At 37.1% G+C, this 12,500-nt stretch overlaps 1 protein-coding gene across 1 annotated transcript in view; it reads left to right on the top strand.

The window, feature by feature from the left end:
• Positions 1 to 12,500, top strand: part of LOC113817854 (zinc metalloproteinase nas-1) — a 21,691-nt gene that overhangs the window by 5,807 nt on the left and 3,384 nt on the right. The window contains exons 3-7 of the mRNA XM_070122156.1: positions 3,133 to 3,167; positions 3,500 to 3,550; positions 5,762 to 5,855; positions 6,216 to 6,428; positions 8,723 to 8,822. Coding sequence (XP_069978257.1) covers positions 3,133 to 3,167; positions 3,500 to 3,550; positions 5,762 to 5,855; positions 6,216 to 6,428; positions 8,723 to 8,822 — 493 coding nt within the window. The remainder of the gene's footprint in view (positions 1 to 3,132; positions 3,168 to 3,499; positions 3,551 to 5,761; positions 5,856 to 6,215; positions 6,429 to 8,722; positions 8,823 to 12,500) is intronic.

Below are 12,500 nucleotides of genomic sequence, written 5' to 3'. Positions count from 1 at the left end.
TTGGAAAATTATAATGGAAAATTATAATTATAAATTGCAAAACACTAAAATGTTGATACTATGGTACAAAAAACCACTTTAAATATCATTAGATCAAAGAAAACATGCGACTGGCTGTGACACACACATACATATATATAGATGTAGGTGTGGCACCCCACTCCACTGCTTGCGCCTACTGGTCACGCATACGTCGACCAAGCCTGACCTCAGACTCACTCGGCCTCACCCTTTCTCCAAGAACGACCCGGCCTCTCCGCAGACCGTGCCCCTGCCGTGCCCCTGCCGTGCCCCTGGCTCGCTCACTCATTCCCTCCCTCCCACCTGAACTGCCCCTCAAACCACGAGGACCTCCACTACCCTCCACGCGGCGACTGCCCTCGCTAGTGCTTGCTACCGCGTGCACCACCAGCGCTGTTGTCTCGTAACGTCTTCTATTCAACTTGTGTGTTAACTCTCAAAAATTAAGAGTGAAGCCATACAAGTTTATTACTCTGACCCACCAGTATCAATGGAGGAGGTTCATACCCCTTATATCTGGTGGCAGCGGAGTCTTTTGCATTCTTTAAATTCACAAAACAATACTATACATGTCTCCGAAAATCCACTCGACCATCACCATTGATACGACGATGTCTTCAGAACCACGTGAGTACACGTTATGGGCCAATCTTTTCTCTTTCCTTCCTTCTCCCATATATGCGTTAAACCGTGTAAAATGCGCAATCGCTATGTTGGTTTTGCTGGTTACAAGTGCCGACGGTGAAAAATTTAAATCTTTGAGGTAGCAGGAATGGCAACACACTCATGTCATGTCTCGTGAACAGATGTGGGACATGATCTCACAAACATGAATATTGTTCATTAAATAATCCATTCTCTAGTTTTTAGAGATTTATATCGTTTCAACTACAACGATTTCAATTTGTTTGTGATTTTTCTCAAACTGAGAATTTTCTCCATGGAATTCGTAATTATTTCACGATTTCTCTGTACTCAATTCTGTTCTTGTACAAATTTTGTTGATTGATTGTTGAAATTCACTCATCTTTTGGACCCTTTTGGTTCATTTTAACCTCTTACTGATTTCGTTATTTGCATTCACGAATGTTCATATCATTTATGTCTCTCTGGTGAACAGTTTCCCATCCTCTTGACTGACCTCATTTCGCAAACTGACAAAATTGCCTACAATTTTGTCAGTTACGTCGGAACATAACACGCAATCAATGCACACTCATTCATCCACGCAAAACAACGGACACTGTAAATATATACAAATCTTCTTTAATAGGATTTGTTGTGTCATAGCTGCAGGTTATCTCTTTTGCCTGGGATGTTGCCAGTCGTGATAATTGGCGATGATGCACAATTCTCATTTACATTTACATTTTGAGACAACAATTGCTTCAAGTAAATCCTTGAGGATTGCCATTGTCGTTTCCCATATCTACTCTCATATCTGTCTGGGATGGTTTGTAGCTCAAGAAGGTCCGTGAGGATCGCTACTCCATTCTCCCGCAACTTATTTTCCTCTTGAAAAATGCAAGAGTGAAAAAAGAAAGAAAGAAAGAAAAAAAAAAAAAAAAAAAAAAAAAAAAAAAAAATATATATATATATATATATATATATATATATATATATATATATATATATATATATATATATATATGAAATAACAAACATTAAAAAATGCCAATTATTATAAAGATACCGGCTAGTAGCACTTGAACAGCATCCCTCCCTCTCTGTTGCTTTCTTTTTCTCTCACTATCTTGGCCCTTGCGTGTATGATCTGGTTCGATAATGCATTAGATGGACCGTGGATATCCGACACGGCACAGAAGGAGGTCTAACTGCAGCACGAACGCCTTGGAATGCCGTGATATCGCCGCAGGCCTGTGGACCAGGGGTCGTTAGTGCAGGTATTAAGCCGCCCAGGATGACGTGGAAGGGCGCCGCCTGCCAGGACGCCCGTAGATCCAGTGAAGAACCAGGAACTCATCATGGAAGGCCCCAGAATGCTATGGAAGAGCGCCGCCTGCCTGGACGCCCGTAGATCTGGTCAAACTCCAGAAGCTCATCAGCGCAGGTATCAGCCGACGTCAGATGCCGGAAAGAACGCCCCTGCCCCCGACGCCTGTAGACCCAGACGCAGGGTACGAGGACGTCAGGACGAGCACGAAGCCGAGAAGGACCTGGACGAGATCCGCGAGGACGTGTGGACGAGTACGCCGCCGTGTAACATCTGGACGAGGACTACGAGGAAGTCTGGACGATCCGAAGTCGAGGAGGACCTAGGCGAGACCTGCGAGGAAGTGCGGACATCGAGGACGGAGGAATACACCAAGGACCAAGAAGAAGAGGCCGACAAGGACGAGCAACACGAGGATGATCAAGGACATGAAAGCGAGGACAAGATGACCAGCAGATCGAGTCCGATGATGGGTCACCCTTGAAGCACGAGGGCGAGGCGGGCCGCTCACTCATTCCCTCCCTCTCACTTGAACTGCCCCTCAAACCGCGAGGACCTCCACTACCCTCCACGCGGCGACTGCCCTCGCTAGGGCTTGCGACCGCGTGCACCACCAGCGCTGGCGTCTCGTGACATCTTCTATTCAACTCGTGTGTTAACTCTTAATAATTAAGAGTGAAGCCATACAAGTTTATTACTCTGCCCCACCAGTATCAGTGTGTGTGTGTGTATGTTTCTGTGCGTGTGTGTGTGCGTGTATGTGTTTCTGTGCGTGTGTGTGTTTCTGTGCGTGCTTGTGTGTGTGCGTGCGTGTGTGTGTGTGTGTGTTTCTTTGCGTGCGTGCGTGTGTTTATCTATTTATTTATCTGTTTAATCATCGAGTCCACATGCTCGTTGTGAGAGTAAATAATACATTTTTTTTTCCAGACACACCAAAGAGAATCCAAGAAAATCGTGGGAAAATTCACACGATATGCTTTCGTCTGCAGATCCCCGCACATGTCCACGTCTGTCTATCTATATATCAATCAATTTCAAAATTATCTGACTGAAGGGCCATCCGTGTCACTCCATCCGTCATTTTCATTGTCTAAATTTAAATATATCTGCAATATCTGAAGACCACTTTAGATAATGGTTATCTGTTTCTTCCACAGCTTACTTGGAGGCGGACATCCTGCCAGATAAGGATGTAAGTAAAGTTTTTGGATTCATAGTTTTCTTTTCTTTTTCTGTCTGTCTTTGTCTTTGTCTTTGTCTTTCTCTCTCAATATTTAACTCTCTCTGCCTCCCCCCCCCCCCCCTCTCTCTCTCTCTCTCTCTCTCTCTCTCTCTCTCTCTCTCTCTCTCTCTCTCTCTCTCTCTCTCTCTCTCTCTCTCTCTCTCTCACTCACTCTCATCTTTCACACTCTTTTCCTCCCTAATCTAAATACATTTTCTATTCTAGATATACAAATTCAGAATTTGAACTTCAAATTCCATACCACAACCACCACCTGTTCAGATTGTTCCATTTCGTTTCAGCGCGTGTACACTCTAACACACCCTACACACACCTACGGCCACACCCACCCCGTAAGTACATAGGCCTATTCCCACACGCCCATACATACGCCGTGACGTCAGCAGAAATTTGACGGCTGTGAATTACGTAAAATCTTTTAACTGAAAGACCATGATGTGTACCCCTACAGGACCTCTTTTCTCACGGGGTCAAGTTAGGTCAAGGTCGCTGTGGCTGTGACCATGGGAATACCTTCGATAGGAGATTTTTATTATATCTTAGAATAAGCTTCGGTATAATTGTAAGTTATAATTTAAGAATATTTATATTTACCTTTACTATTCGCCATCTTCACTATACAGCTGACATTTTCCACTTTTCTTTTCTTCTCTTTTCCTGTTCTTAGTCTTAAAGATTCGTGTTTCCTTGCCCCATTCATTATAAATAAATAAATAAGTAGCTAAATAATTATAAATATAAATAGAAACTTAAGAAGTTACAAATCAGTGACATGTCAATCACCAATTCACCCTCATTATATAAATTCGAACGTTAAAAAAATCGCCGTTCCCAGCAACACTCCTAACGACATGACACAAAATTCGTCCTTGTCATTCACCTTGTCATCACAACATCGACATGACACGTGACATCGGCTACTACTGTCATCAGTAGTGGAGCTTCTGATCACGTGACACTCCCCTGGTCTCCATGATAGTCAATGATGGCGTTGTCTGTTATGCAACAGCTGATAAACGCCAACTGGCACCCACCTTTTCTTATCAATGTTTATCTAGTGTGTATTTTTTTATATAGTATCAGGAACGAGAGAACCTGTTATTTCATTTGACATTATTTTATTTCTTTTATCTGCCGCGCTCAGCAACACTAGCAAGCTGCGTATAACGGCAAAATATTCGAACGCGCTAGGAGATACGAGATACGTGCCTATTTTATTTTATTTTCGATTTCATCCTCATTTTGGCATGGCGGTGGCATAACTATCATTATCATCAAGAAACGTTCATGTCATACTTAATAATATCACGAATAATTTATAAGAATTAAATACACATTGCGAGATAAGAGAAAATTAACTTTATACAGACACGTGCGGCCAAAGCAGGTGTATTCCCACCCTATTTTCTCACACTCCTGGAAATCCTAAGGACATTTTATTGTTTACTTTCGCTGAACACAAATAAAACAGAACACTGGAAAGTCAAACAGTTTATTTTTTATTTTTTTTTTTTAATAAAAATAAAACAATCAAAATTACAAACTTATTTGGTTGTTTAAAGATGACATGTTGTGAAAATAACGCTTTGGTTAAATGATTTAAATTAATTTATTTAGCTTTTAGTGTTCTTTAATTTTCATGTAGACAATATACCCAAAAGTTTGGACACAACTTTCAGTATGAAATGATTAAATGTTTTATTAGTTCTATTCTAATTAACCCAATTAATTGAATTCTTTTCAATTAATTCAATAATCTTTAATCTTATTTCTTCATCTGTTCTTAAACTTCACTATTTGTAAAGCATTTATATTTTCTATGCTTTTCTGTTTTATTTTTCATTATCATTAATCTTATACACACACACACACAAACACACACACACACACACACACACACACACACACACACACACACACACACACACACACACACACACACACACACACACACACACACACACACACACACACACACACACACACACACACACACACATATATATATATATATATATATATATATATATATATATATGTAAAATTATTTTTCCGTCTATTCTGTCATTATGTCATATCCAATATGCTTAAACCAACCTATTCTTCCTATTCTTAGCGTTCACTATACATTATCTTTATTCTTCTGCTGACATAATCTTAATAAATACCACATATTCCACTTTCACTTAACGCTTCCTATATTACATATCTATTCTTACATATCCACGAAAAAACAACGTAATTCCATTTTTAAAGCTGTCAATGGCATCTATACACTTCTTATATAAATCTCTTTGATTTCCACCTATGAAAATCTTATATAAAATGATGTGAATTCTACCTATGCAATTCTTATATAAAACTCTCTCCCATTCTCTCTCTCTTTCCCCTTCTCTGCCCCCCCCCCACTCTCTCTCTCTCTCTCTCTCTCTCCCTCTCAGTCTCCGTCTCCCTCCCTCCCTTCTCCCTTTCCTTCTCCCTCTCCCTCCCCCTCCCCCTTTCCCTCTCTCCCTCTCTTTATTGAATCTACGCTACTCCCACAGCCCACGAAGATGGCCATGGCAGACAACCACCGCCTGTGGCCCGGGGGGAAGGTGCCCTACGTGATCGACTTCGACGAGAATGAACATGTCTATCGTAAGAACCAAAAGAATGCATTTTACTGTAGCTAGGAAATGAATAATGTTTTGTTGTTGTGGGAAAGAAGGTTTTGCGTGTGTAATAATGTTTTTTTTTGTTGTTGTTTAAAAAAAAGGCAAAGGAAGAAAGGGAAAAACAAAGATCTTGATGTTATTCTAACCGCGTGGATTTTTAGTAAATGGCGGAGTTAAATTAGCTCGAGAGAAACACTTATTACAGCCAAGGAATGAACGAAACACCGAAGTGACTAATCAAGTAATATACCTCAAAACACCTTGCAAGAGTACTGCCAAAGACCATGAATCAAAAACGAGCAGAAGAGTAAATTTGAGAGTAATTTCTCCTCCCTCTCCGCAGTCTACAACCTCCTCCTCTCCGCCATCACCCGCATGAACGAACAGCAGTGTGTCAACCTCTTCATGGCGGGAAGCGGAGCCGAGGACTACGTGTCTATTCGACTTGAGGACCACCTGTCGTCACACCTGGGGCGGCAGGGCGGGGAACAGGTGCTCACCATCTCCAACGACGCCAACGTGGGCACCATCATGCACGAGTTCATGCACACGCTTGGTAAGGACTTTTAGGTTTAGGTTAGCGGAGAAGGGAATCCGGGAAAGCAAGGTCGCCATTTTTTTTTGGGGGGGGGGAGCATCGGGAGGGACACACCTTCCCCCTTTCCAAATTTCCCAAAATGGGCGCCCAAATGAGCAAAACAAAATATTCCAAATTAGAAAACATTAATTCTGTCCATTTTATTCCATCTGCTATATTTGTCATAACTGTGTCGAGGTTGATATCCCAATAGGCCTAGTTTACATTAGTTTTCAATATTGCAGTTTTCTCTTTCCTAATCAAGGTTTACAGAAGTTGCATTTTATTGAAAAAATGAGATTTACAAATTCTACACGAGAGAAGCAAGCTTTCAAACCACATGAACAGAAATGTTGAAAATGTGTGTTGAAATACTTGGCAGGTTGAAGTTAGTTGAATCTTTTGAGTCATAATATTAAATATCAAGTTCTAATATCCAGCCCAAGTAACAGACCGACTCTGAAATTTGTCAAACTGGCCTATAGGATCTGGATCGTGGAGGCAGTTCCTTGGGTCTGGGGTATTGTAGTGAATTTTTCTTTTTCTTTTTTGCGTATGAATTTGGACAACGTAGGCGTCTGTTTTTCAGATTAATATCAGGCTTTAGTGATACTTACACACACACACACACACACACACACACACACACACACACACACACACACACACACACACACACACACACACATATATATATATATAATATATATATATATATATATATATATATATATATATAAATATTTTACTCTAACAAAATGACCTCTAACGTTATCAATCTAAAATAAACCTCCGCAGAGAATAATAACATAAGTGTTCAATATATAATTGTTTCTACATTCGCCGTAAACAAAACCGATTGGCGTTTTCTGTACGTGCCGCAAGAGTTAATCCAGTATTAAAGTTTAATCCAGATCTCTAGTGCGCATGTGCAATGGTAGTGTCTGGTATAAACTTTTGATTCATCTCTGGACCTGCATATATATATATATATATATATATATATATATATATATATATATATATATATATATATATATATATATATGTATATATAAATATATATATAATATATATATATAAATATATATATATGATATATATATGTATATATATACACTATATATAAATATATATATAATATATATAAATATATATATATGATATACACACACACACACACACACACACACACACACACACACACACATATATATATATATATATATATATATATATATATATATATATATATATATATACACATATACACACACACACACACACACACACACACACACACACACACACACACACACACATATATATATATATATATATATATATATATATATATATATATATATATGAGCTAGTTAATCCCACCAATCATGTATTGATACGTAATGACAACGTCATCAACTCAACAGATGGAGTGAGTTGCCATCAATTTTTATTATAGGCAATAATGAATCAAAGTCTGACATTTTCATATTAAAGATGTATATGAAAATTCATCAACATATATTTCTATAAGTTGTGGGATACTCAAGCGGCAGTTATAACTCTCAACAGTGAAAAGAAAAACGAAAAGAAAATCCCACAGAGAATTCCAGTGTTTACAGACACAGAAAGGCAATGTTATATCCAGGTTAGAAAAACACTCCCAACTTCTAGAACATATCAATAGACTGAAAAAAGCTTTTGATAACATCACGATTAGACCTCAAATTCGAAGTACAAACCTTCTGAATCTTTATACTGCAATGAATTAAAAACCGCGTGGAAATTCATTATCATATTCCTCGACAACAACATCCTGAAATAATACCCTACCTCAAGCAAGATCTCCCGCGAATATAAACTAATGTTACGAGAATCTTTTGTTTGGCGCCTTTAGTTCAGTTGCCTATAAAGTTCAAAGGGTATTTGAAGCCATTTATGTATTTTTTATTTGTAGTGGCACAAATACATATCTTCATGATACAGTACTACCGTATATATATATATATATATATATATATATATATATATATATATATATATATATATATATATATATATATATATAACTCAAAGAGGGTGACTGCTGTTTGCCACTACACAAAAACAGACTTACTAATAATCGCACTGACTTGTGCATCTGGCAACTTGTCTCACATCTTCTGTGCAACTACGGTGAATTTGGAATAAACCTTAATCCTGATTTAACTCTTATGACGCGTACAGAAGACGCCCTAAAGTCAGAATGTAACCTCACCTATTTATTACAGGTTTCGGACACGAGCACAACCGCCCAGATCGGGACGAGTATGTAACGGTTTATTTTGACAACATCCAGGAACAAGCCAAACCCTACTTCCAGAAATATGGGTGAGTATGGGGTGTCTACATTTCCTTACTCCCTTTGGCGGTCGAGTGATTGAAGATATTTTATTGAGACTTCCAATACCATATTTTAGCGGTCGAGTGATTGAAGATATTTTATGGAGACTTCCAATACCATGTTTTAGCGGTCGAGTGATTGAAGATATTTTTTTGAGACTTCCAATACCATATTTTAGCGGTCGAGTAATTTTAGATATTTTAATGAGACTTCCAATTCCATATTTTAGCGGTCGAGTAATTTTAGATATTTTAATGAGACTTCCAATTCCATATTTTAGCGGTCGAGTAATTTTAGATATTTTAATGAGACTTCCAATACCATATTTTAGCGGTCGAGTAATTTTAGATATTTTAATGAGACTTCCAATACCATATTTTAGCGGTCGAGTAATTTTAGATATTTTAATGAGACTTCCAATACCATATTTTAGCGGTCGAGTAATTTTAGATATTTTAATGAGACTTCCAATACCATATTTTAGCGGTCGAGTAATTTTAGATATTTTAATGAGACTTCCAATTCCATATTTTAGCGGTCGAGCAATTTTAGATATTTTAATGAGACTTCCAATTCCATATTTTAGCGGTCGAGCAATTTTAGATATTTTAATGAGACTTCCAATACCATATTTTAGCGGTCGAGTAATTGAAGATATTTTAATGAGACTTCCAATACCATATTTTAGCGGTCGAGCAATTTAAGATATTTTAATGAGACTTCCAATACCATATTTTAGCGGTCGAGTGATTGAAGATATTTTAATGAGACTTCCAATACCATATTTTAGCGGTCGAGTGATTGAAGATATTTTAATGAGACTTCCAATACCATATTTTAGCGGTCGAGTGATTGAAGATATTTTAATGAGACTTCCAATACCATATTTTAGGGTCGAGCAATTTAAGATATTATAATGAGACTTCCAATACCATATTTTAGCGGTCGAGTAACTTTAGATATTTTATTGAGACGTCCAATACCATATTTTAGCGGTCGAGTGATTTAAGATATTTTAACGAGACTTCCAATACCATATTTTAGCGGTCGAGCAATTTAAGATATTTTATGGAGACGTCCAATACCATATTTTAACGGTCGAGTAACTTAAGATATTTTAACGAGACTTCCAATACCATATTTTAGCGGTCGAGTGATTTAAGATATTTTATGGAGACTTCCAATACCATATTTTAGCGGTCGAATGATTTAATATATTTTAATGAGACTTCCTATTCCATATTTTAGCGGTCGAGTGATTGAAGATATTTTTTTGAGTCTTCCAGTTCCATATTTTAGCGGTCGAGTGATTTAAGATATTTTAATGAGACTTCCAATACCATATTTTAGCGGTCGAGTGATTGAAGATATTTTAATGAGACTTCCAATACCATATTTTAGCGGTCGAGTGATTGAAGATATTTTAATGAGACTTCCAATACCATATTTTAGCGGTCGAGTGATTGAAGATATTTTAATGAGACTTCCAATTCCATATTTTAGCGGTCGAGGAACTTAAGATATTTTATTGAGACGTTCAATACCATATTTTAGCGGTCGAGTAACTTAAGATATTTTACTGAGACGTTCAATACCATATTTTAGCGGTCGAGTGATTGAAGATATTTTAATGAGACTTCCAATACCATATTTTAGCGGTCGAGGAACTTAAGATATTTAAATGAGACTTCCAATACCATATTTTAGCGGTCGAGTAACTTAAGATATTTTATGGAGACTTCCAATACCATATTTTAGCGGTCGAGTGATTGAAGATATTTTAATGAGACTTCCAATACCATATTTTAGCGGTCGAGTGATTTAAGATATTTTAATGAGACTTCCAATACCATATTTTAGCGGTCGAGTGATTGAAGATATTTTAATGAGACTTCCAATACCATATTTTAGCGGTCGAGTGATTGAAGATATTTTAATGAGACTTCCAATACCATATTTTAGCGGTCGAGTGATTGAAGATATTTTAATGAGACTTCCAATACCATATTTTAGCGGTCGAGTGATTGAAGATATTTTAATGAGACTTCCAATACCATATTTTAGCGGTCGAGTGATTGAAGATATTTTAATGAGACTTCCAATACCATATTTTAGCGGTCGAGTAACTTAAGATATTTTATGGAGACTTCCAATACCATATTTTAGTGGTCGAGTGATTGAAGATAGTTTTTTTTTGAGATTTCCAATACTATATTTTAGCGGTCGAGTAATTGAAGATATTTTAATGAGACTTCCAATACCATATTTTAGCGGTCGAGTAATTGAAGATATTTTAATGAGACTTCCTATTCCATATTTTAGCGGTCGAGTGATTGAAGATATTTTAATGAGACTTCCAATACCATATTTTAGTGGTCGAGTAACTTAAGATATTTTAATGAGACTTCCAATACCATATTTTAGCGGTCGAGTGATTTATTATATTTTAATGAGACTTCCAATACCATATTTTAGCGGTCGAGTGATTTATTATATTTTAATGAGACTTCCAATACCTTAATTTAGCGGTCGAGTAATTTAAGATATTTTAATGAGACTTCCAATACCATATTTTAACGGTCGAGTAACTTAAGATATTTTAATGAGACTTCCAATTCCATATTTTAGCGGTCGAGTAACTTAAGATATTTTAATGAGACTTCCAATACCATATTTTAACGGTCGAGTAACTTAAGATATTTTAATGAGACTTCCAATACCATATTTTAGCGGTCGAGTGATTAAAGATATTTAATTGAGACCCAATACCATATTTTAACGGTCGAGTAACTTAAGATATTTTATTGAGACGTTCAATACCATATTTTAGCGGTCGAGTAACTTAAGATATTTTATTGAGACGTTCAATACCATATTTTAGCGGTCGAGTAACTTAAGATATTTTATTGAGACGTTCAATACCATATTTTAGCGGTCGAGTAACTTAAGATATTTTATTGAGACGTTCAATACCATATTTTAGCGGTCGAGTAACTTAAGATATTTCATTGAGACTTCCAATACCATATTTTAGCGGTCGAGTAACTTAAGATATTTCATTGAGACTTCCAATACCTTAATTTACCGGTCGAATGATTGAAGATATTTCATTGAGACTTCCAATACCATATTTTAGCGGTCGAGTGATTGAAGATATTTTATGGAGACTTCCAATACCATATTTTAGCGGTCGAGTGATTGAAGATATTTTATGGAGACTTCCAAGACCATATTTTAGTGGTCGAATGATTTAATATATTTTAATGAGACTTCCAATACCATATTTTAGCGGTCGAGTGATTGAAGATATTTTACTGAGACGTCCAATACCATATTTTAGCGGTCGAGTAACTTAAGATATTATTTTGAGACTTCCAATACCATATTTTAACGGTCGAGTAATTGAAGATAATTTATGGAGACGTCCAATACCATATTTTAGCGGTCGAGTGATGGAAGAAATTTGCATTTATTGTGACATCCCATACCATACTTATTTTATACCCCCATAACACATATCCGTTCTTGCTCCCGTATGGATCAAGGAACGGAATGGGAATGGGAGAGGTAGGAAAGGACCTTAACGGAGTCTAAATAAAACACCAATGAACTTTTAACGGAATTCCTGCGAGGTCTAAAAACGGTTGAAACGGTTGAGTTCGGCT

This window comes from Penaeus vannamei, chromosome 5 (assembly GCF_042767895.1).
Source record: "Penaeus vannamei isolate JL-2024 chromosome 5, ASM4276789v1, whole genome shotgun sequence".
In the NCBI taxonomy this organism is placed as follows: Eukaryota; Metazoa; Arthropoda; class Malacostraca; order Decapoda; family Penaeidae; genus Penaeus; species Penaeus vannamei.
This window is presented reverse-complemented; position numbering and strand designations above follow the sequence as displayed.